The following is a 27,020-nucleotide window of genomic DNA, read 5'->3' on the forward strand; positions in this document are numbered from 1 at the left end:
CAACTTTTGTAGACATAAGTGAAAACACTTTTTCGCGTGTAATCATTTTTAGTCCATTTTCGAAGAACATTCGTTCGCAACATGAACAAAACAATGAAGGCACTTCTTTCCTGCTCTCAATAAATGCAATTAGTGCTTTCGCGTTTGGCTCCATTTCATGTCGCTTCAGGTAAGTGTACGTCGTATCTCGATGTTTGATTATTTCAAGAGTTCTACGTTCACGCCTGGCTTGACGATCCCTTGATTTTTCAGTGATTCTAAATGACTCATCCTTCCTCATTTGTGCCATCCTTTGCACATTTTTCTCCTTTTCTTGTGCTCTATAATCCTTCTCTTCTCGTTTCTGTGACATACGCTCCCGATTTTATCCCTTTCCTGGAAAGAAAATCCGTCAACAGTATTTCTCATTTCCCGAATCCTTATCAAATTGGTCTGATTCTCCTGTTGTTTGTATTGATCCTTCGCTCGTGTTTGTGCCATCCTTTGCACATTTTTCTCCTTTTCGTGCTCTTTATAATCTTTTTCTTCTCGCTTCTGTGACATACGATCTCGATTTTTATCCCTTTCCTGGGAAGAAAATCCGTCAACAGTATTTCTCATTCCCCGAATCCTTATCAAATTGGTCTCATTCTCCAGCTGTTTGTATTGATCCTTCGCTCGTGTTTGTGCCATCCTTTGCACATTTTTCTTCTTTTCGTACTCTTTGTAATCCTTTTCTTCTCGCTTCTGTGACATACGATCTCGATTTTTATCCCTTTCCTGGGAAGAAAATCCGTCAACAGTATTTCTCATTTCCCGAATCCTTATCAAATTGGTCTCATTCTCCTGCTGTTTGTATTGATCCTTCGCTCGTGTTTGTGTCATCCTTTGCACATTTTTCTTCTTTTCGTGCTCTTTATAATCCTTTTCTTCTCGCTTCTGTGACATACGATCTCGATTTTTATCCCTTTCCTGGGAAGAAAATCCGTCAACAGTATTTCTCATTTCCCGAATCCTTATCAAATTGCTCTCATTCTCCTGCTGTTTGTATTGATCCTTCGCTCGTGTTTGTGCCATCCTTTGCACATTTTTCTCCTTTTCGTGCTCTTTATAATCTTTCTCTTCTCGTTTCTGTGACATACGATCCCGATTTTTATCCCTTTCCTGGGAAGAAAATCCGTCAACAGTATTTCTCATTTCCCGAATCCTAAGCAAATTGGTCTCATTCTCCTGTTGTTTATATTGACCCTTCGCTCGTGTTTGTGCCATCCTTTGCACATTTTTCTCCTTTTCGTGCTCTTTATAATCCTTCTCTTCTCGTTTCTGTGACATACGTTCTCGATTTTTATCCCTTTCCTGGGAAGAAAATCCGTCAACAGTATTTCTCTTTCCCGAATCCTTATCAAATTGGTCTCGTTGTCCTGTTGTTTGTATTGATCCTTCGCTCGTGTTTGTGCCATCCTTTGCACATTTTTCTCCTTCTCTCGTTGTTTATAATCATTAACTGTTCGATTTTCTGACATCCTGATTTTATTTTTCGTTCTTTCCATCTCCACATAGTCTAAATTTCCAGCACGCTTCCTTTTCATTCTAAGACGATGTTTTTCCTTCCGATCCAGTTGATTTTTATCTCTCGCAATTTGTTGCTGCTCCTGAGTTTCTTCTGCTCTTCTAATTATGTCTTCATCAATTAATACATTGACCGGTTGGTATTCACATTCTCCACTTTGTCTCTTTACACCATCATCCGTCAGCATATTGACCGGTTGGTGGTCGCTTTCTTCGCTGTGTTTGTCTATCATTTTATTTATTTCATAGTATATTTTTTTCGCCTTGACTTTTTGCAAATGCGATTTTTTTTTCGTCTTCGGCATTTTGTTGAAAATGCTGTTAGAAGAAAGTATTGAGATGAAAATATACACAATTTTAGTTTAATTGGGAATATATTTAAGAGGATTTAAGAATCGCAATACATGCTATATGGCGCAAATTATTATTAAATTGTTTCAGCCTAAAAGCTTCCTTTTGGGTCGACGACGGTATCGAAAGGATTTGGCAGAAAATATATTGGCTTACTGTCGGATCCTGCCGTTTCCGTATCCGTTTTGTTCCATTGTGTTCAGGGCTGAAGTGTTTTCCCTGTGTCAAAAGCTTATGGATTTACAGAAACTTCAAATTAAGTCTGCATAGAACACCTTTCAAATATATAGTAAATACTAGGGATCCTATAATGAGAGATATGCAAATACTTTTCCAGACGATTTAGCAACGCTGTTACTTTTGTTGGTAAACGCTTCCAGCACTTGCCGCAGCGCAAAATGTTGAAGCTTGTATATGACTTTGCATTTGATAGCAATTTGGAATATGTTTGTCTGTCCACTAAACTAGATTACTTCTACTCACAAAGGTAAAACAAATTGGAACTTTTCTTAAAATATATCTCAATACCTCTCAATCTCATTCTGCAACAGTAACATTGTTCATTTCGCTCACGTTTTGCCAGTTCTCAATGCTCGATTGGCTTACAATGGCCGCTTTCGCATATCTCTCATTATAGGATCCCTAGTAAATACCAGAATGAACGTAAAAAGAGCGAACATAAATTATCATCACTATTATTATAATAATAGTAATATTATAATGTCTATAATAGATAGTAGAATTTAAAGATGAGCGAAAGCATGGTTGGGTTTGTTTTTTTTGACCGTATAACCAGGCGCATATGACGTCACACACCATAATATTTTCATTGAAATCGTGCCGTCATGCTCGTTTGGAGACAGAGGATTTATTTTCACTCAGCTATTGGCGCTTTTATGTTGCATGAAGAAGAAGAAGCAGAAAGATGATAATCGAAAAAATCTCCACGGGAAACCATACGAAGAAGTTTTTAAAAGTCTTATCAAAAATTCTAAAAGCAATTTAATTAAAGCGGTACGGGGTTGGACTTTTCTTATACTGTGTTTTAAGTGTAATATTACAAAATAAAATTTCGAAAATTAGGAATAGTGCCACAACTGGTGCATGCGTTGCTATTATGGATTAATCAATTTTGAGGATTATAACAACTTTTATTGTGGTTTTTACAGCTGTTCTAAGGAGTAGGAAGTAAAACCTTTCGCTTGATATACAAAGTCCTCCCACATGCCTTGTACTTATTTACAAAAATAGTTGTTCTTATGTATGGTGACAATTGGTACACCCACCATATTGTGTTTATTATGGAACGTAGGGGAAAGTGGGGTAAGATGGCCATATGGGGCAAGACAGCCAACGCTAATTATGCCTTAAGTGAGCATTATATTCACATTATTATTACAAGAGATGATTCACAATAATGTAAATGGGCTATACAACTGAAAAATGCACTTTGACAACCTCACTTGTTCTTGTAATATTGATTTGAAGATGGTTTAGTTAAAATTCGAAATTAGTTTTAGGCAAATTCTGATATTGTCGTAGTGCCAGTTGTTGAGAAATCAACATGAAATACGACATTTTTAAACGAAGCATCATTCGAACATAATCCATAGAAGTGCAAGAAATGTGTCCCCTATTCTAAATAAATTTAGCAAACTTTTGATATAGTTTATGGTCCATGCTCGTCTTGCCCCGAGGGGGTGGTCATATTGCCCCATATGGTAAATATAGGCATCATAAAAACACCTTTTTTAAAACCAGTTTATAAGATACTGAAACTTTATTAATCAGTGTTTATTGATACTTATGTCAAAGACGGGTCATCATAAAGATGTTTAATGGACAAATCAGCAGAATTTGAAGGAGTGTCACTATTTTACAAGGATTACCGCTTAGGATGGCCATCTTGCCCCACTTTCCCTACACACGGTCAAGCAGTTTGACCAAAATTGGCTCCACGTCTCGTTTATTCAAACATTCATCTAGTTTTACCAACAGCGGCACGAACAATCAATTTATTCGACCAACAATATCACACACGAACGACCATAGCGCCAACTTGAGCACCAACCATCAAAACATATATGGGGGTTTGTGCAACTTCACTACAAATGCTCAAACATGTTCGACGAACCTTGACTCCGCCCCCGACTACTCAAACCAAAATCAAACCGTTTTAATTTTTTACAACCTAGCCGCCAACTGTCAAATGGTTGTTCGAACAACTTCACACACGTTCAAACAAAGCAGCAACCGAAGCGATTTCTTGGGGGCGGAGTCAATGTTCGTCAAACTGCTTGACTGGTGTGTACGTTGCATTATACAGTAGAAGAAAAGTGCAACCCCGTACTGCTTACCGTTTTTAATTAAATTGCTTTTAGAATTTTTGAGAAGAGTTTTAAAAACTTCTTCGTATGGTTTCCCGTGGAGATTTTTTTCGATTATCATCTTTCTGCTTCTTCTTCTTCATGCAACATCAAAGCGCCAATAGATTCTACTATCTATAATCAACACTATTTTGGGTTAACTCTTTCAGGACGGATAGGTCATATATGCCCAGCGCGCTGGGCAAATATGACCCATCCGTCCTGGAAGGATTAATTAAGGGGTCGTACACATATTCCGTAAGCACTTATAGGGGAGGGGCGGTCCATCGATTTCTTACGCACCATATAAATAAAAAATCATTTGTATGAAAAAAATCTTACATGGGAGAAGGGGGGGTCGAAAAACCCAGAAAAATTGGGGTCCAACGATTTCTTACTGCCATATTAGAGATGGAGTTCCAATTAACTGGTACTAATTGCTACTTCCGATACTAATTTACAACGTTTGCAAGATCATTGGATTTCACATGTACTCACGGACATTAACGGGACCCATTGGCACTAACAGCCAATAGCGCTTATTGGAACTAATTGGAACTCAAAACACTGCAGGGTATTTATCGACACTTAGAGAAACTTGTGCTATCCTTTGGAACTGACAGAACTCTTTAGTATTCATATACACTCACTGGTTTTCACAGGAACCCATTAGTATTCACGGCCACTAATGAGCACTCATAAACACCCACTGACACTGATAGGCATTTCCAGGACCTGATGGCACTCTTTGGTCCTTACGGGTTCACACAGGTTCCTAGGGGCAGTAGGGGCAATATGAACATACGGGGCAATATGAGCCACCCTCATTTTGAGCTTATTGACAAGTTTTATCATGTAAAAGTTATATGATCTTTAAGAAGATGCTCCACATATGCATCAACGTGAAAACCGCATTGAAATTCAATTCAAACATGAAAATACACTTGAAAATGTAAATTTTCGCTGCATAAGCAAAATTATTATAAGATTTGGAGTTTATAAATAAGGTTTTGACACAAAACTGATTAAAATACAGGTCAAAAATACACCACAATCAAAAGATATATTAAAATTGAATATTGTACACACATGTTTGTATTGATACAAATCTGAATTTATCATAAAACTTTTTTTTCCCAAAACCAGTATCTTTGGGGCAATATGGGCATACCTGCACAGAGCAAGATGTCAGGCCTTAAAATGCGAACGATTTCAAATTTCAGTAGTCAAATACAAGAATATTATCATATATGTAAGATTCAATACGGAAAAATTACAACAGCGCATTACTGCGATTGAAACAGAAAAAATGACCATTGGCCAATTGAAATATGGCTGTTCAAACGGTGAAGAATGGCAAATCGGTTCAGTCCGCTGTTGTGCGGGTTTTTTAATTTTATTTGGTATGGAATACTCACAACTGTTGTAGGTATATCATATTCTTCCATATTACGATACTTTTTTCGCCTAAATAAACGTTTTAGATGGGTGGCCCATACTGCCCCATATGGTGGCTCATATTGCCCCGTATAGTCGGGAACACACATTGAAATCAATACATTTTCAAAAGTGCATTCCAACAATTTCCAAACGCATTTTTCGTCATTCATCGACGTTATATGAAAGGTAACATTCTCTAGTATAAGTCAACTACATTTGAACGATGTTTTGTTGAGCTTTTCAGCGCTTTTCGGAACGATTTCCTTAGGTGGCCCATATTGCCCCGATCACCCCTATTGGTACTGTAGTAGAACTGTAGGAACTCACTAGAACGTAAAATCGATGGCCCTCATAGGCACAGACACTTGCACCTCTAATAGACAACGGCAGTTTTATTCATACTACCGTGATAAATGATGGATTGACAGAATCAGGAGACTGAAACTCCTGTCATATATGTACTAAGTTCGCACTCATATATTGTAATTCGGCTATCTTGATAAGCATTTTTTTTTTTGCCCAGTGATTTGAGTACATGTTAATCAAGCCGTTATGCGAACAAGATAATTAAGGGGGCTCAGAATAGAGCCGTTTTTTGTTCTAATGCGAATAAAGAGATATTTTGATATCAACTTGCTAGTGATAATATTATGTGCAAATTATTATTAAATTATTAAATTATTAAACTATCAATTATTATTATAATATTATATGCAAATTTATCTTGCCGTTACTAAGCTGTCGCACTTTGATTTTCTCTTTTGATGCTGCATGGAAGAGCATAAATTCGCAAGACTCTATATGCTTAAAGTCAGTTGAAAGCTGTAAACGAATAATCTCACATGTATACAGTTTTAACAGTTTGTGGTACTGTTTTTAGACAAATAACAACAAATTGAACGGGTTGTTAAGTTATGCCAGCATAAACAAATTGCAAAATTTTCGCTCGACAGTATGTTAAAATGTCGACATATAATGCAGCAAATATAAAATATTTCAATGATAAAGCGTCGTAACAGTTTAATTTCAAGTATAAATTGAAAAAAAAAATCGATCCTAAACAAAGGTTATGGACTCTCGGATTTCTTATTTTTGATCGCAATCAGACAAGATCGGTAAGAATAAGCGATAGAAAAAAACCATAGCCAATAGAAAACAAAGCTGTGTTGAGATAATTTTGATGATGAAAAATTCAAACTAGATTCTGAATAAGCTGTCAATCTGACGTAGTGCACTCTGACATAGATTCTTATTAAATTCCCCTATTCTGCGGGTGAAGACGGCCTTACAATTGAGGTCGAAACAAGTATCTTTCATTTTGTAGTAGTAACAAGTAGTATTCCATTTTGTATAACATTGTACCAAAAGCAAGCAATGATGTAATCCCTATATCGGTAAAAAAATAAGGGACGAGCATACAGGTTCATAGATATTACTTTGAGAATATGACGAATACTTATGTCCATCAGTGTAACCTACATGTATGCTGAATTTTTATGCTGATTATAATCTTGGCAACGATTTAACATATAAAGGATCACCTTTGACGCAATATTAATATAAATTGGAAATACATTCTAAATACTTACATTTTCCTTCAATTCCACTTCACTTGTTTTTTATTTAAACGCAATATTTTAAAAAAAACTTCGCGAGCAAATAAAATTACGTTAACCTCTCACTAATTTTTTGGGCCATAGGCAATTTCTAAACGAATATTTTTTCGAACATTGCTTTCGAAACGAAGGGTCCAACGATCCGCTTTGACGCAGACGCACTGTTGCCATCTAGCGGCGATGGACGTGTGCGTGAAATCACTGTTTTCAACATGGTGAAGTATAGGAAATACATTTTAAAAATGCTTTTAAAATGTTATTAATAAGTGATATGTTGAAAACTTTCAAATACGTAGGGTTAGAATTTTGAAAAACTACATGTTAGGCTCCTTATCTACACATGGTTTTTAATCAAAATAATTCAACTTTCGTGTTACCTATATAAAAGTAAATTAAATTTCTAACCCAAAAAGTGAACAATTTTAGGCTAAAATGTGTTTTAACGCCTTACAAAGCATAGTAAACTTGACGTGATATATTACTTGCTGAGTGCAATAAAAAAGCATGAGCCCGCCCCCTTTTGTTTTCTCGCTTTCGTCAGGGCCAATTGCAATAATATAGCACACGCTAAGTTAAATCTAGGCATATTATTATTATATTAACGCAATATAGGCCTTTTCGTGTGACACTGCCGAGACTGCACTTGTTTACAACCGCTGAACAGGCCCGCAAGTCCGAAGCTGTCACTTCCATAGAAGAACTGTCAATTGACGGTAAAATCAGCTGATTTTAAACGTCTTGTGAAAAGGCCTATTTACCCAATTTTTTCATGAGAAAACTGTCAAAAAGTGAACGTATTCATTCGGCGTGGATTTCTTGCGAGTAAATAACAATCTGAGGCAGCGGATTGGCGCTTTGATGTTCAATGAAGATGAAGAAGCAGAAAGATGATAATCGAAAACATTTCCACTGGAAAGCATACGAAGAAGTTTTTAAAACTTTTTTCATAAATTCTAAAAGAAATTTAATTAAAAACGGTAATCAGTACGCGGTTGGATTTTTTTATATGTACTGCAACATCAAATCACCAATAGAGTCAAAACGAGAGAAGTTTTGAGCATTTTGAGCTGTAGTAGCTGAGAGAATTGAAACTGGCTAATAAAAAAAAATATTCCAAACACTCTTCGAAACTTTGGTAAAATGAGTAAATTTTTCATACACTCTACAAATATTGTGAGTGTCAATCAATTTTGAGATTATGCGCAGAAGAAAAACAAACATATCCTTACACATGACGAATCGAACATTAGTGTGCGTGCGCCAAATGGTCGGAGTTCAGCCAAATCGCACCAAGCGCCAACAAAAAAATACTCATTTTTGCCCAATTGACGGTAAAATCATCTGTTTTCGAACGTCTCGTGAAAAGGCGTATACAATAAATTCTTCTCATCGGTGAGTAAAATCAAAATTAGCGAGCAGTATAATTATAGGCCTTTTGACGAGACGTTTGAAAACAGCTGATTTTACCGTCAATTGACAGTTCTTGTATGAAAGTGACAGCGTCGGATTTGAACGGTTTGCTCAGCAGTTGTAAACAAGTGCAGTCCCGGCAGTGTCACATGAAAAGGCCTATACGTATACGAGCTTATTTTTACCCATTGTCTTGCCCCTCACGGTTACTGGCTAAAACCCATTAATGGGTAAAAAAGTATACATTTTTTGATGATCTATGAAACTGTCTAAAAAGGGGTAATTTTAAAAGTTGTTCAATGGGTAAAAAAATACCCATGTTCAAAATTAGAAAGAAGTTTAAAAATGTGCATTTTTTTACCCATTAATGGGTGAAAAAATAGTTGCGAATATTTTCAAATTGTTTTTCTGTTTTCTCCCGGTTGAAAAATTCAATCAATGAGCCCTCGTATGGACGTAAGTAAATAAACTACTTTAATTTTATTTATCTAATATTAACTATACTAATGATAAAACCATATAAAACTGCTCAATTATACTCATAGGTCATCGAAAGTATGGAGTTCCAGAGGAAAATAGTTCCTTCCAGGCTGTCTCAGGTTTTTGCCAGCCTGAACCAAAATCACAACAGGTTTCCGATTTCACAACAGGTGTAACAGTAAGTATTTGAAATAAATCATTAGAATTATGCTTTAAACTGGTTGATGAATCTGAACTAGGAACGCGCGACCGGCAGAAAACGCGGATCATCGTCCGGAGACAAACCATCGCAATCATGGACAAGATTATCACCTGTCATAAGCATCCGGACTCCGGATCAAGCCTGAAGCAGTCATCACAACTTTTTGGATTTTTAATAGTGACTTAACTTGTTTGTGCTCTTATATTAACAAGAAGATTAATAAAAATGTGTTTTTTTACTGATTTTTAATTTTACTGCAAAAAATCCGCAAAATTCCGAAATTCCGGTGGTAAAATTCATTCTGAAAAAATGGGTATTTATTTACCCATTATGCAAAGAAACAGTTTTGGCATGATGGGTAAAATTATACCCATCTTTTGACAGAAAGTCGATTTACCCATTAATGAGTAAACCGGTTTTACTCATTAAATGAGTAGTGGCGGTTTTGCCGAAAATGGGTACCATAGTACCCATTAATGGGTTCTAGCCAGTTACCGTGCTGGCTTCGCCTTGTTTTCGTGTTCGAAAAGTAAGAAGAGTAAAGAGCGGAGCAGAATGCAAGACAAAATTTTCAAAACGACTTATCTGCTTTTGTAAACAAAGATTCAAACGACGATTTGACGCATCTGATAGCTCTCCCACGCAAACCAACACCATCAACAGGTAGCGGAATCCTTCACCTACCTATTGATGGTGTTGGTTTGCGTGGGAGAGCTATTAGATTCGTCAAATCGTCGTTTGAATCTTTGTTTACAAAAGCAGATAGGGAACTGTTCCGATCTCAATCTCACTGTACATATATCCATCTCATCGCTAAACAAAGAAATACGGCACTAAATTCGTCGCTTCTTTTTGTCAACATGCGTGCTCACTGCTGAAAAAAATCACAAAAATAATAAACAAACCAAATTCCTTCCCATTTCTTTGTTTTTGATGGGATGGAAATAGGAGCTATGAGATGAAGTGGCGAACCGTTCCCCTAAGTCGTTTTGAAAATTTTGTCTTGAGTGGATACGTTTGCGTGCGTTTTGACAGTTTTCCCATTGACTTCTCCAAATAAATAAAAGTGTGTGTGACTTCGCTGTATTCCTGTCAATGTATGCTGTCTTCCTCCAATGAGAATAAATAGAAGGTGAGGAAGAAGACCAAATGCAAGTGTATTAGTGGATGATGAAAAATGTAAACAGCAAATGGTGACGTACATATTTGCACGGCTTCTTATGGGAGCTCGTTCGAATGTAGTAGTGAAAGCTTTTTCGCCATACACAAAAGGCACGCACACAATATATGGATTTCCATACCTTAGTATTTATTTACATTGGTCTTCCTCCAAAAGTATTCGTTATATTTTTGCCGCAACGAGATTACCACCCACTTTTATTTTGTATATCTTATACAGTGACGTTAGTGTGCGAGAAATTGTGCTTGGAGAACTCAATAGCAAAACTGTCAAAACGCACGCAAACATATCCATTCTGCTCAGCTCTTAAGAACACGGACAGATAAATCAACCCAAACTTTGAGTTCAATATATATACGCACTGATGAGAATATCGCAGAAAAAATTTACCCAAAATTGGGTAGTTTTCCCTTTCTTTCCCATGATTGCTATCAAAACTAGAGCAAGATGCAAACACCTCACCGAGGTTGCTCAGCCCAATAACCCAAATTTGAGTAAATTCAATATTCTCTATTTTGGGTTGATTGGGTCCGCTTTGGATAAATTAAACTCAGCTTTGGGTAAATTGTTTACATGGGATTAAAGGCAAACTACCTAGTGCCAGAAAAGTCATTTTACTCAAATTTGGGTTATTGGCCCAAACCACGGTTTTGAGTGCAAACAACCCACTTTTGGGTAGTTTTGGTTTTCAGTGAACGACAAACTTTTCTGATGACAGATTTTCTCCAAAGGTTCTATGTTTTCCTATGCATAGTTGACGACCAACAACTTTGCTAAAGGTGATTACGTACAGAACAAAATTTATTGTATGTACGACGGTTTACGTGAAAATCGGGAAAATCGTGATTCGTGCGTAGTCAGATTCAGATAATCGTGTCCGATCGTGAGGCGCCAATAAGTGGATTTGCTAAACGGAACCTGGCCAGGAAGTCCCGGTGCGGCTGCAATGACATTTTTCACAAGTGGTGTCCAATCAATTAGCTAGATTTTACTTGAAGTAGCTCGAAGTTTCTCCCTGGCCTGCTCATGCCTATTTGTCGACAAAAAAGAACGAGCAGGACTGGAACAACTTCGAGCTGCTCATTGGACAGCACTACAATCAGTACACGGAGGATGCTCTATCGCAGAAAGTGATCCGATTGTGAAGGAAGAAGTACGGAACCAGGGTCCAGCTTTCAAGTACGGGACGTGTAGTAGCAAACTGTCGCATCAAGCTCCCGGTAGACTCTGTTGTGGATGATAATTTGCAATTGAATCGCGTTGCAGCGCCGAAACATGAAAATAACCAGCATAACAGCTGCTTCTTTTTGCGATAAAGTTTTAAGAATGCGTACCAGAAAAAAATGACTGATTTCCCAGATCTGGCAAGACCTGTGGTGGTCACTGTTCATTACTATGTACCATAGACGAACAGATCATCTCATTCCACTCGATTCAATGAGTCCTTCCTGAGGATGAGATCCAAGTTATTCAGTGTATTGTCGGAATCGCAGTGCATCTTGTTCACGAATACAAGGATGGTATCGATTGAAAACACACAGTGCCGGAAGCCGTGTTGGCGTCACATGTGCACTATGTTGAATAAAAACTGCCACGCCATGTCCCGACCTGTTTGGGAAAATTAAGGGACCAACTCTACTGCAACAGTTGATCATCCTTCAAGAACTGGACTGGACTGGAAAATCGCTAAACAAAAAACTGGGCCTTGAAAAGAAGCACGTATATTTGACGGAAGCAGATCGTAACTTTTTCGTCATTTGGTTAATTTAAATGTATTTTATTTTAAATTAAATTTTTAATTGCTGTCAATTGAATTACCTTTTTTGATTTTGTTTTATTTGTTTTATCACGCATCTTACATCAGCAGGGAGGTGTATACTATAAATCCCTTTAAAAATGTTACACATGAAGTATTTTAGCTTGTTTTACACACCTGTCTTTCTTGGCCTAGCGGTAAGACGCTCAACTATAAAGCAACACCATAGTGCTGTCCAATGAGAGCTTGAAGTAGCTCGAAGTTTCTCCCTGTCCTTCTCATGCCCATTTGTTGACAAAAAAGAACGAGCAGGACGGGAACAACTTCGAGCTGCTTGATGCTAAGCAACTGGATTCGATTCCCGGTTCTGTCATGGACATTTTCTCGACTTCCCTGTGCTAGAGTATTAGGGTAAGACACCCAGAAATCGCCCTCCCCCCAGTTATCGCCCACCTATTTTAAAACTTTCATTTCTCGAAAACTAGTTGTTGGAAACAGTTAAAGTTCAGTTTTTTTCATAATTGATTGATGCTTGTATGGAAATTTTTTGACTGTAACTGTTTTCAACAACTAGTTTACGAGAAATGAAGATTTTAAAATAGGTGGGCTAACTGGGCGTGGGCGATTTCTGGGTGTCTTACCCTACTGTGTTAGCATAGATGAACACAGACGCCTCACTAAACACATGCTCCTTACCTCGCCTTTTAAACGTTGGGTTAAATTTTTCGCATCACGTATGTGATGCGTCTGTTTCTCTGTGATGTTATGATATAAGCATCGATTATGTTATGAATAAGATCGGCTCATTGGGAAATATGGTCAACAATGATTATTATTATATCAGTAAGAACTACACACCCAGGTTTTTTTACGCGGTTGGAATTAATTAATTTTTCGGTTAACCTGAACTTTTACAGCTTTTCAAATACCCCCTGAATTTTCTTTGATTTTTTGTGAATTTTTTGGTGGGGTAAACTCATTGCTTCATTGACCCTGAAGGTCTTAAACGACCAAAACCAAACCGTGTAAAAAAAAACCTGGGTGTATTCATATTCGTTTGGATAAAAGGAATGATCAATAACAATGTAAAGAGGATATAGAACCAAAATAATGTTTTTTTCGGAAACATGAGTAAATGCCTAAGTATTTATTCGAAGTTAATTCAGGCGAGAAACCTAACGTAATATGAGTTTATCTAGTGCTTTAGAATGTGGAGTAGTGAATTATAATAAATAGAATATTCGACTGTTTTATTGGGGATTCATTAGGTGATGGCATCATTCAGTCCTTACCGATTCAGAGTGTATCTTGGTTAGGGTTCGACTTCTAGAGATAATCAGCTGATTAGTGGACCAAAATCAGACAGAAAAGTTACCCAAGATATGAGCCTACTGCTAGAATATCTATAGACGATGATCAAGAAAATGTTGGTCTAGTAATGGTCTCTCAAAGAAAAATAAATTCAGGAAACTGGTCATATGAGTCTACCAAAATTTTATTTTGAAACTAGTCGATCAGAGAGCAGCCTAGTTAGTCTCATACGAGATGAGTGCCTGTGTGAGTGTGAATGAGTGAGTACAATAAGTACTGCCTATCTCTCGGAAGTAATGCTGGGAGGCGGTTTCTGGGGAAACTAACGAGCCTGGATTAATAACAAAGAGGGAAATGTCAAGATTGGAATAGCGCATTTGCTGTCAAATCGGTTGTTCCAATCGAGCACAATGTTGTTAAAGGTAGGAATATTGCGTCTCTTTGTTTTCAACCCACCCTGGTCAAAGGAAACGATGGTGGAGCCCAAGGAGGGTTTAGTGGGTATGACTAGCCAAGGCTGGGAGTTCCGCACTCCGGTACACTGCTGTAAGGTAATTTGGCAACTACTGAACATGTGTTATTGGATAAGTGCATAAAGCATTACTCCATGAAAATACTTTGTATACGAGAAAGGCAAAAAAGGCCCGCATGAAAGATATTTATCGATGTCCAGCCTTATCCTGTTGCCAAGTTAGATTTCCATTGAATAGCTGCACAGATTTCACGAATTAGAAATTTATATTAGTGCTGTCCAATGAGCAGCTCGAAGTAGCACGAAGTTGTTCCCGTCCTGCTCGTTCTTTTTTGTCAACAAATGGGCATGAGCAGGACAGGGAGAAACTTCGAGCTACTTCGAGCTCTCATTGGACAGCACTATTATTTATCTTTTCACAAATAGGGTTAACGGTCTTTGAATTCACACCATGTACCCAAATCAATACCATTCGAAAACAAAGAAATGAGTGCTGTCCAATGAGCAGCTCGAAGTAGCTCGAAGTTGTTCCCGTCCTGCTCGTTCTTTTCTGTCAACAAATGGGCATGAGCAGGACAGGGAGAAACTTCGAGCTACTTCAAGCTCTCATTGGACAGCACTATGGTGCACAATTTTTTTTCTCATTTTTGTGATTTTTTAGCAGTGAGCATGCCGGACATGACACAAATTAAGCCTAAATTGCCTGTTTTGCGAATGCCATTTATATAGGATCATGTTAATTATAATAAAACAGATACCCTAGCTAGTTTTGTACCCACGTTCTGCATTTTGCCAAAACCTTCAAGGCCATACTCCGATCATTCCATTTTTAACAGGAAATAATAAGTATTCTCCATCAAATGAGCTTCGTTGCAAGTAAATCGGTTAATTGTAAGTATGAAAGAATGAGCTAGATTCTAGTTATTTAAAAAATATGTTTTGGGCATAACTTCCATTCGATCAATTTTCAATAATAAAGATTGTTTTCTATTATTCTATAAAAAGTTTGTCTGTTTAGGGCATCTTTAGTAGAGTTATAAATCGTATGGGAGTTAGGAAATGAAATTGAAACTATAAAAATGCCATCTTCAACAGTTTTTCAAAATTCGAACTGTTTCGTCGGGAAATTTATAACTGGAATACTGCTCAGTTGTATTTTTGCACGAATTTTGCAACAGAATTTACTCGAGTTTTATTTCATTCAAAACAATACAAGATGACGTCATCAGCTACAAAAAATACTATTTCATCGACATCATAACATTTTGACACTTGAATTGGCCTCGGAAGATTATTTTTTCGTTTTCCAGTATAAAACATGGGCAGTTTATAACTGCTACTGCAGATGCATTTCGTGTTTTATATCTTTGACAGTTATAAAATGTAAAACTCGGGAAATAAATGTAACTATAACTGTAACATTACTAAAGATGCCCTTAGTGTACGAAAAAGGTAACAATGGAACTGGTTCTTCCGTCGAATGCATCTTGCCGCAAAAAATCGGCGGAGTATTGCTGTTCCAGAGAAAACTTTCCTCTTTACGGTTCAATTTTTAAACTACCGCAGCTGTCACTTCATACTTTTTCTCTGCTGTTTGGCATGGCATTCTACGATGATAACGCCAAATATCAGAATTTTGTTTCAGTGTGTTGAAGCTTTTCAGGCTTGCTGTAGAACTTTGACAGCTGCGGAAGAAATTTACGGAATCCGCAAATGGAATAATTTCAGAAGATCCGCAATATAAGTGCTTACAAAGTGAGACCGATCTCGCTAATTTTCCATAATAGGAATCAATGGGACAGGATTTTGCGTCGAATGAAACTTGATGCGAGCGAATCGGTTGAGGATAAGTGCCCAAAAATGAGCTAGACTTTTAATGTGCTTTTATATGAAAAAAAGTATTTTGGCCATAACTTCTAAGCCCATAGTCCGATCGGGTCAATTTCCAATAGGGAACAATGGGATAGGATTCTGCGTCGAATGATACTTGTTGAGAGCAAATTGGTTAAAGATAAGTGCCCAAAAAGTGAGCTAGACTTTTTAATGTGCTTTTATATGAAAAAAAAGTATTTTGGCCATAACTTCTAAGCCCATAGTCCGATCGGGTCAATTTCCAATAGGGAACAATGGGATAGGATTCTGCGTCGAATGATACTTGTTGAGAGCAAATCGGTTGAGGATAAGTGCCCAAAAAGTGAGCTAGACTTTTTATTGTGCTCTCATATGAAAAAAAAAAGTATGTTGGCCATTACTTCTAAGCCCATAGTCCGATCGGGTCAATTTTCAATAGGAAACAATGGGATGGGATTCTGCGTCGAATGAAACTTGTTGAGAGCAAATCGGTTGAGGATAAGTGCCCAAAAAGTGAGCTAGACTTTTTATTGTGCTCTCATATGAAAAAAAAGTATGTTGGCCATTACTTCTAAGCCCATAGTCCGATCGGGTCAATTTTCAATAGGAAACAATGGGATGGGATTCTGCGTCGAATGAAACTTGTTGAGAGCAAATCGGTTGAGGATAAGTGCCCAAAAAGTGAGCTAGACTTTTTATTGTGCTTTCATATGAAAAAAAAGTATGTTGGCCATTACTTCTAAGCCCATAGTCCGATCGGGTCAATTTTCAATAGGAAACAATGGGATAGGATTCTGCGTCGAATGAAACTTGTTGAGAGCAAATCGGTTGAGGATAAGTGCCCAAAAAGTGAGCTAGACTTTTAATGTGCTTTTATATGAAAAAAGTATTCTGGCCATTACTTCTAAGCCCATAGTCCGATCGGGTCAATTTTCAATAGGAAACAATGGGATAGGATTCTGCGTCGAATGAAACTTGTTGAGAGCAAATCGGTTGAGGATAAGTGCCCAAAAGTGAGCTAGACTTTTAATGTGCTTTTATATGAAAAAAAGTATTCTGGCCATTACTTCTAAGCCCATAGTCCGATCGGGTCAATTTTCAATAGGAAACAATGGGATAGGATTCTGCGTCGAATGAAACTTGTTGAGAGCAAATCGGTTGAGGATAAGTGCCCAAAAAGTGAGCTAGACTTTTTAATGTGCTTTTATATGAAAAAAGTATTCTGGCCATTACTTCTAAGCCCATAGTCCGATCGGGTCAATTTTCAATAGGAAACAATGGGATGGGATTCTGCGTCGAATGAAACTTGTTGAGAGCAAATCGGTTGAGGATAAGTGCCCAAAAAGTGAGCTAGACTTTTTATTGTGCTCTCATATGAAAAAAAAAGTATGTTGGCCATTACTTCTAAGCCCATAGTCCGATCGGGTCAATTTTCAATAGGAAACAATGGGATGGGATTCTGCGTCGAATGAAACTTGATGAGAGCAAATCGGTTGAGGATAAGTGCCCAAAAAGTGAGCTAGACTTTTTAATGTGCTTTTATATGAAAAAAAAGTATTCTGGCCATTACTTCTAAGCCCATAGTCCGATCGGGTCAATTTTCAATAGGAAACAATGGGATAGGATTCTGCGTCGAATGAAACTTGTTGAGAGCAAATCGGTTGAGGATAAGTGCCCAAAAAGTGAGCTAGACTTTTTAATGTGCTTTTATATGAAAAAAACCCAGATTAATCCACCTAGCGGTGATAGTGCCTTTCTCGTTTCTTTCGAGTGAGTAATTTCTACGCACTTTAGCCCATAGTCCGATCCGGTCAATTGACAATAAGAAACAATGCAATGTGACATGATTATGCATCGAATGCAACTTGTTGCGAGCAAATCGGTTAAGGATAAGTGCCTGAAAATTGAATGGGATTATTTTGCACACACACACACACACACACACACACACACACACACACACACACACACACACACACACACCACACACAGACAATAGGAAACAATGGGACAGGATTTTGCGTCGAATGCAATTTGTTGCGAGCGGTTGAGAATTGAGTGCCTAAAAAATTAGCTAAACTTTTTGCGCACACACACACACACACAGATATCACTCCAATTCGTCGAGCTGAATCGATTGGTATATAACACTATGGGTCTGCGGGCCTCATATAAAAAGTTCGTTTTTGGAGCGAACATATAGCCACAGACAAACAGACGTAACAGTTTGAACATTTTTCAGAAAAATCCATCGCCCAACTCCTCTACCACCATCTTGCGAGCATGTTGCACGAAACAAGGTTTCGTATGACATTGTCACCAGAAGGCGCTGGAGTGAAATGTCAAACTCGAAGGATTACGACGCTAGCGCCTCTAGTTGTGAAACGCGCAATCGATCAAATTCAAAGTGATCGTTGAAGTCATGGTCGATGGAAATTTCTCTAGTGTTACGTCTGTTTGTCTGTGATATAGCCTTTACGTATACTTTGTATACGAGAAAGGCAAAAATCCATGTCTGTATTGCAAATGGTTTTTCGAACTTGACAAACTTTATTGTTAAAACTGGCGCTAAAATGCAACAAACTGAAAAAAATCGAGAAGTCAGAAATATTTATTTGATGAAATAACCATAGTGGCTCTGGGTCCCCCCCAATTCTATTGGGTATTAGCTGCTCATAGGCAGGGGTGTCATAGCGGCCAGGCTACTCAATGTAGCCCAGTTTAGGTTTTAAACCTTCTTCTCATCTCATCAGTTCCATTCATCGCTTTTCAGTCATTTCTGTTACCTTTTTTAATGTTCAGTGTTCAGCCTCTTCTATTTCACTAGTCGTAGTTTCTCTTTTTCAGAAGATTTAGCTAACATGGATATCATCTCCATATTCAGCCTCTTCCGTTCCATTCTAACCACATTCAGCCCCTTCTGTACCCTTTTAGAAGATTTAGCTAACATGGGTGTTGATTTCACCAAAGTTCAGCCTCTTCCATTCCGCAGAAGGTTTAGCTAATATGGCCATCATTCTTTTGCAATCGTTTTCAGTCTCTCAGTATATCGTTCAAGTTATAAATGTCGTAGCAATGAAAGTCATGTGGTGTATTTACATCTTGTGGAAGGAGAACATTAAAATGTGCATCTGCTCTACCTGGGTTTATCAAATGCATTACAATTGGATTAAAAGTGTTATCATATGTTAACGGTATTATTTTAAGAAAAACGGAAGCTCCAGTACTGTTTTCTTGCATAATGTAAATTATTCTTTGGAATGCCATGCTGAGTGCAAATAAAGTATCGAGATTCCCGTATTCTCCATCTGTGCAGCATATCTGAAGAAGTTCAACAACTGTGTTGGATTCTAATCCAATTTTGTATCTAATCTTCTCAAATACAAAGAAATTCTCCATTATAGTTTGGAAGGCTATTGCTCTAAGATCAAAACTAAAATCTTCATTCCCTACTAATGCGTATGAAATAGCATTGAATTGGCAATTTCCGTCTCCTGTTATTGGAATTTCTATGAACCTAGCTAATGATTGGTTTGACAGTTGTACATCTCTACTTCTATTGTAACAGTTTACTGGCAAAGTTCTCAAATAATTTGTAATGTAATTAATGTGACTTTTGTGACGCATGGTATTATTATTTGTAGTCGTTAAGATTTTTTCTGGATTAGCAAATGTATCATAGTTATCAAAGAAAGTGTGCTGGAGATTTTCAAAGAGATTCCTACTCTCAGTGTTGTATGTATTTTTTGGCCTATCGATTTCGTTAACCCACCAATCGGTAATGTATGTATTCTTCTCTAATTCAATGTCACTACATTGGATCGATGAGCTAGTAATATTTCTAATATTATCACTTATGGTACTGTTTATAGATGCGAGCTCTACATTAGAGATTGTCAAGGATTCTAAATCAGAAGATATGTTAACTGTTTTTTTAAGAGCTTTGATACTGTTCTGTTCATCAGGAATTTCACTTTCATGTCTACAAGGAATGATACAAAATATCGGCTTATGATCAGAAAAGTAACACTCGTAAACTCCCGCATGTATATTGCTAAAATTTGCAAACAAAACATCAAGTCTTGAACCCAAGATAGTCGTAGCTTCCTGTGGGGATTGTATTTGCTCCATTGAGAGATCATGCATAAATGAATTGAACTCACATACTTGAACATTTGATATATCATTCAGATTGAAATTGAAATCACCCATTACAACTGTTGGACAAGTTTTATCGAAGTTAAATTGTAAAATTGCATTTTTGAAATCACGAATGCTAGCTTTTGGAGATTTATAACCACTAATTATAAGATTATTGTTAACCTTAAATCCTACCAAATCTATATGAGAATGATAGTTTCCCTTCTCATCTGCTTTAAATTCAATGCAAGATTTAACAATATGTGTAGTCAAATTAATTTTGGCAAAACAAATAATTCCTTTTCCAATATTTTTCTTAACATAGTTTGGATATTTCTCCGTGTCAGAACGATAAATCGAAGCAAACCCAGGGAAATTAATCATTTCCTTATCATACAAACAAGTTTCCGAGAAAACCAAAACATCACATCGAGAATACCATTGGTCAGCAACAATGTGATTTTTATTCGCGCGTAATGATCGAATATTCAAATAAGCTATCTTCAATGCTTCGTGATCAACTAAATTGTCAAAAGCAAGAGGCAAAGACCGTTGAGTTTTCAGTCTTTGCATTTCATTCAAACAAGCATCAATGGTGTTATTACTTTTCATATTTCCAGGAAAATTGCCTAAAATATACAAACCAGAAAGTTTTGTTACACGACTAAGTGCAACATAAACTAATTGACGAGTAAGATTCCCGGATTTTCGGAAGTCGATGCAAACGTTTTCGTATGTTTGACCTTGACTTTTATGAATAGTCAACGCTTCACAGGGTACTATAGGAAACTGATCGCGGATCATCTGGTAATCTTTCTGGAAATGAGTTGTCAGGTTGTACAATTTTCTCGGAATCGGTGTCCATTTGATGTTTATGTTGTTGTTTTCCATGAAGTTTCGATACTGTTGTCGAATCTTTCTACCAACGTTGTCGGAATCGAAGCTTAAGAAAACAAGTGTTGGTTTATCAGTTCCAGGATTGCAAAATACATACTCCAAAACACCAGTAGCTCCATTAACTAATCCGTCTGATACATCTAGATTGGCTGTTACCATGTATTTGATTCCTTGTTTGAATCGGATTTTGTATGGATAACCTCCGCAATCTTTCGTTGGTCGTTCTTTCCACATTTTCATTTTAGCGTTCTTCTGTTTTGGGTTCAACTTTCCAGTCATTGTGTCAATAGCAATGCATTCTTTTTCAGGTGCAAGGGATTCCGAAATCTTTTGTTGTTGTAATTATCTACATCCGCATTTGTATAATAAAGCCTCATAACTTCATCAGGTACTTGGTGTTCCTCCAATTCACGGGATTTGATTAGTTTGATATCTCCAGCAGTCATTACTCCTCGCGCAAAATTGTTAAGGGCATTGACAAAGTGTAGATCGTCTTTCTGACGCATAACTTCTGTAAGTTCATAAACCCAGAATTCATCCCATAATGGTGAGTAGTTTGTCTTTATTAAACTGTGCTTAGGGGAATAGAAAATAGCTGAATCTTTCACAGGTGGGAGCTGAAGAAAATCACCAACAGTTATAAGTGATAGTCCACCAAAACTTTCGCAAATTCCAGTTATTTGGCGTAATCGTGTATCAATCCGAGAGAAAATGGTACTGCCAACCATTGAAATTTCGTCGATTATTATCAATTTGCAATCCGAGAGTTGTTGCCTCAAGTTGTTCGCAACATCCATGGGTAAATCAGACATTTTTGCGTTTTCTTGTAGAGGGAGAGCGAACGCAGAGTGCAGTGTATTTCCTCCTATCAAGAAAGCAGCCTTTCCAGAAAATGCACATAATAAGACTTTAATGGAATCTGTATTAGCGTCTCTTAACACCGTTGTTGAGTATTCCAAATGTCGTGTGATTAAATGGAAAATTGTTGAAATTACCATACTTTTCCCAACTCCAGCAGATCCTGATATGAAAATTCGTAAAGGGAGATTTGATGTAGTAAACGACTTGTAAATGTGCATTACAATTTCTCTCTGCCTTGTGTTCAATTTACATAGCATATCGTAAAGATTGTTCTGTTCTGTTTTAGGTGGAGCCGTGTAAATAAAAGGTACATTATTTTTCGGTCGATCTACACCCACTTGCACAAGAATATCAATTTCCTGTTCCTTAGGAATTTGAGTTCTTTCAAAATCTTCAATCTCGTCTTCCTCGAGTATTCCTCTATGCTGCTCAGCCGCCAATATAGCATCGTCCAGTCGATCTCCCGACCACATGAATATTTTATCACGGTTGCACTCGATCACTCTCTTATATTCGTCATATTTAGCGCTCCAATTTATCGATTCGATTTCTTTCTCTTCGTTTCTCCACGGCAAAAATAGCAGAAGTTGCTCACGATAAAAATTATCAGGATCTTGTTCGAATTTATACCGAACGTGCCGAATTATTCTACCTTTCTTACGTCGTTTAAACTCAGAATTCAAATCTTCTACTTCAGAGTCGATATGTTCTTCGTCTGAATCTAAATTCTTATCACGTCTTTTTTTATTCGCAGTGTGGAAATAGTAAGCTGCATATTCCGCCAAACAAACATCTTCTAATCCTTTACGTTCAGAGTAATGCGTAAGGACATCTTTTCCGGCAATGTCTGTCGAATCAGCCGCTAAGGCTTGTAATTGTTTAGACGATTTTAAAAAAACAACTCGATCTTCACTCCGTGCCGTGTTTACGAATATTGAAGACCTGCTGAATTCTGTTATAGGTGTACCCAAACAATGGTATACTGCTTCTGAAGTTGATATTACGTGTCCATTCAGAAATTTGTTCATGATACAACGCAAGCGATCTTGCAAATTTCGATTTCCTTTGTCCAACTCTGTTTGAAGGTCCTTCAGTCCTTTGGATAATCCTGCTTCACCTTTAGCTACATAATCTACGATGTATGACGCAACACCATACTCATCCAGAACAAATTGCAGGTCAACATTGGATTCCATTAGATTAAGAATATTCCGATTGTATGTGTTGATATCCACATCACAGCTTCTGCGTCTATAGAATATGGAAAGCTTGTTTATAGAACTTCTTATAGCTGTTAAGTAAGTGCTTTGTGACATTCCAAGCTCGTTCAAAACATCGTCGAAACTTTTGTTGACTCTTTCGTTACTGATATAAAACTGCTCCATCATTTTTTTAATTTTATCCAAATTATTCTTTACCTCAACCGTTCTTTCTTCATTACCGAGCGGTTCGAGAATCATTGTACACGGCATCACGTACTTTGGGAAATTAAACCTACATATTTTCTTGTTTTTCTTTCCTTTGCTACACGTAGGTGTATGCTTGTGTCGTAAATATTTACAGAACGGATTGTTTTCATCATATTCGCATGTTATAAACTTATCCACAAACTCTATAACAGACTCGAATGTACTCGGATCATCTTGATCTATTCTAGGAGCATTATTCAGCCATAGCAAAATATGATCATGTGGCGATCCTCGTTGTTGAAATTCCCTCCTGCGAAAAAAATCGGTAACAACATATGTGTCGAAAATTCCTCCTACTGCTTTGTTAACTATCTTCATAAGGTTCTTGATTTTGTTGTCGTAGTACATCGCTGTAAAGACTGGATTTTCATTTACCATTTTCGCTCTGTCTTCGTATGGTAAATTCAATGCATCAATAACAGAAATTGTTTCCCCGGTGCTGTATTCCTTTAAACCTTGAATCAACTCAGGCCAGTTGGTTTCGACAGGAGATACTGTTAAAAAGAATGCAGGAGATCCAATTTGCCGCACAAGAGCGAACAAGACTTTTTTCTTTTGTGCCATGTATGCTGGAGCACAACGCATTTGTTCCATGAACCTTAATCCATTATTAAATGATAGTAAACCACCGATAAAGTCAGCATTTAGTGCCTGGTGAGCTGTCACATTTTTGACATTCTTTTTCTTGCGGATGGCAGTTTTGATAGAATTATAAGATTCATTCAACAATTTGTTCTTCGAGAGATGAAGAACTCGCCTCGGTTCAATTCGATTTTTATAATATCGAACTTCCCACTTTATTGCATCATTTACTGTAATGTTTTTGTCCGTAAGTATTTGTGGTTTTCCTCCAAAAATCTTCGGGAAACTAAGGTACTCTATGTCAGGATTACTGTAAGGTGACACCGGCTTTTGATTTTGCCCTGGTGCCATAACGATAACTGTATTTTTAGCAGTTATTTCATTTAAATCAACCAATAAACATTCCTCGTCTCCTTCATTCATGTGGTCAATATATTCTTCATCCACGTCTAAATCAAACTCTGGAATTGCGCTGCGTTCCTCATTTTGCGCATCTTCCTCATCATTGATTATGACGTTAAAATCAATAGCGTTCTCAGAGAATTCAATTCCATACTTCTTATATAGCTCTGTATTCTGTAAGTAGTTTCCAGCTGCATCAAGTTCTGATTTTCGAACAAATCCTTTCAGATAACTGCTTGCATGTCCTATGTTTCTCTTGAAATCCACAGGAATGGCCAACATATTCATGTTGTCAATATTTCTAGGAAGAGATTTCTCCATTACGTTGACGTCTGTCGGAACATAGACTACGCTTCCCTTAGCACCTATTTGTGGATTAGAAGCACGATGATTAAGAATTTGAATTTTCATAAAGGGCACATAAGGTGACAGTAAGCGCTCTTCTATGTCGTTTAAAACTGTTAAGCATTCCGGAATTGGAGGTAATTTTAAGCCATTATTGCTCGAGAGTTTCGGTATTTTACCTGCACTTACACACTTGTAGCATGTATGACATAGATAATTTTGCTTGTGTTCCCCATAATTGTTCAAAATATGACTATTAATACAACTAACAAGCTGAGATTCATTTGTCACAACTTTTGTAGACATAAGTGAAAACACTTTTTCGCGTGTAATCATTTTTAGTCCATTTTCGAAGAACATTCGTTCGCAACATGAACAAAACAATGAAGGCACTTCTTTCCTGCTCTCAATAAATGCAATTAGTGCTTTCGCGTTTGGCTCCATTTCATGTCGCTTCAGGTAAGTGTACGTCGTATCTCGATGTTTGATTATTTCAAGAGTTCTACGTTCACGCCTGGCTTGACGATCCCTTGATTTTTCAGTGATTCTAAATGACTCATCCTTCCTCATTTGTGCCATCCTTTGCACATTTTTCTCCTTTTCTTGTGCTCTATAATCCTTCTCTTCTCGTTTCTGTGACATACGCTCCCGATTTTTATCCCTTTCCTGGAAAGAAAATCCGTCAACAGTATTTCTCATTTCCCGAATCCTTATCAAATTGGTCTGATTCTCCTGTTGTTTGTATTGATCCTTCGCTCGTGTTTGTGCCATCCTTTGCACATTTTTCTCCTTTTCGTGCTCTTTATAATCTTTTTCTTCTCGCTTCTGTGACATACGATCTCGATTTTTATCCCTTTCCTGGGAAGAAAATCCGTCAACAGTATTTCTCATTCCCCGAATCCTTATCAAATTGGTCTCATTCTCCAGCTGTTTGTATTGATCCTTCGCTCGTGTTTGTGCCATCCTTTGCACATTTTTCTTCTTTTCGTACTCTTTGTAATCCTTTTCTTCTCGCTTCTGTGACATACGATCTCGATTTTTATCCCTTTCCTGGGAAGAAAATCCGTCAACAGTATTTCTCATTTCCCGAATCCTTATCAAATTGGTCTCATTCTCCTGCTGTTTGTATTGATCCTTCGCTCGTGTTTGTGTCATCCTTTGCACATTTTTCTTCTTTTCGTGCTCTTTATAATCCTTTTCTTCTCGCTTCTGTGACATACGATCTCGATTTTTATCCCTTTCCTGGGAAGAAAATCCGTCAACAGTATTTCTCATTTCCCGAATCCTTATCAAATTGCTCTCATTCTCCTGCTGTTTGTATTGATCCTTCGCTCGTGTTTGTGCCATCCTTTGCACATTTTTCTCCTTTTCGTGCTCTTTATAATCTTTCTCTTCTCGTTTCTGTGACATACGATCCCGATTTTTATCCCTTTCCTGGGAAGAAAATCCGTCAACAGTATTTCTCATTTCCCGAATCCTAAGCAAATTGGTCTCATTCTCCTGTTGTTTATATTGACCCTTCGCTCGTGTTTGTGCCATCCTTTGCACATTTTTCTCCTTTTCGTGCTCTTTATAATCCTTCTCTTCTCGTTTCTGTGACATACGTTCTCGATTTTTATCCCTTTCCTGGGAAGAAAATCCGTCAACAGTATTTCTCTTTTCCCGAATCCTTATCAAATTGGTCTCATTCTCCTGTTGTTTGTATTGATCCTTCGCTCGTGTTTGTGCCATCCTTTGCACATTTTTCTCCTTCTCTCGTTGTTTATAATCATTAACTGTTCGATTTTCTGACATCCTGATTTTATTTTTCGTTCTTTCCATCTCCACATAGTCTAAATTTCCAGCACGCTTCCTTTTCATTCTAAGACGATGTTTTTCCTTCCGATCCAGTTGATTTTTATCTCTCGCAATTTGTTGCTGCTCCTGAGTTTCTTCTGCTCTTCTAATTATGTCTTCATCAATTAATACATTGACCGGTTGGTATTCACATTCTCCACTTTGTCTCTTTACACCATCATCCGTCAGCATATTGACCGGTTGGTGGTCGCTTTCTTCGCTGTGTTTGTCTATCATTTTATTTATTTCATAGTATATTTTTTTCGCCTTGACTTTTTGCAAATGCGATTTTTTTTTCGTCTTCGGCATTTTGTTGAAAATGCTGTTAGAAGAAAGTATTGAGATGAAAATATACACAATTTTAGTTTAATTGGGAATATATTTAAGAGGATTTAAGAATCGCAATACATGCTATATGGCGCAAATTATTATTAAATTGTTTCAGCCTAAAAAGCTTCGCACGGGTCGACGACGGTATCGAAAGGATTTGGCAGAAAATATATTG

General features: G+C 37.3%; 2 protein-coding genes and 1 long non-coding RNA gene across 3 annotated transcripts; 1 reads left to right on the forward strand and 2 right to left on the reverse strand.

Annotated features, from left to right (window-relative positions):
- Window positions 1-276: 276 nt before the first annotated feature.
- On the reverse strand, window positions 277-1,311 carry LOC134209379 (nipped-B-like protein B). Its single transcript, XM_062685363.1, has one exon. It carries the CDS (start codon window positions 1,309-1,311, stop codon window positions 277-279), a length of 1,035 nt encoding a protein of 344 aa, XP_062541347.1.
- Window positions 1,312-8,976: 7,665 nt separating this feature from the next.
- Window positions 8,977-9,823, forward strand: LOC134215500 (uncharacterized). Its single transcript, XR_009980192.1, has 3 exons — window positions 8,977-9,187; window positions 9,277-9,389; window positions 9,451-9,823. It is a non-coding gene; the product is annotated as an uncharacterized LOC134215500 (long non-coding RNA).
- Window positions 9,824-11,692: 1,869 nt separating this feature from the next.
- On the reverse strand, window positions 11,693-26,752 carry LOC134209380 (uncharacterized protein DDB_G0283697-like). Its single transcript, XM_062685364.1, has 2 exons — window positions 25,324-26,752; window positions 11,693-11,820 (listed from the first exon to the last, which is right to left on the reverse strand). The coding sequence occupies exons 1-2, from the start codon at window positions 26,750-26,752 to the stop codon at window positions 11,693-11,695; spliced, it is 1,557 nt and encodes a 518-aa protein (XP_062541348.1).
- Window positions 26,753-27,020: the final 268 nt, after the last annotated feature.

Source organism: Armigeres subalbatus, chromosome 2 (assembly GCF_024139115.2).
Source record: "Armigeres subalbatus isolate Guangzhou_Male chromosome 2, GZ_Asu_2, whole genome shotgun sequence".
Classification (NCBI taxonomy): Eukaryota; Metazoa; Arthropoda; class Insecta; order Diptera; family Culicidae; genus Armigeres; species Armigeres subalbatus.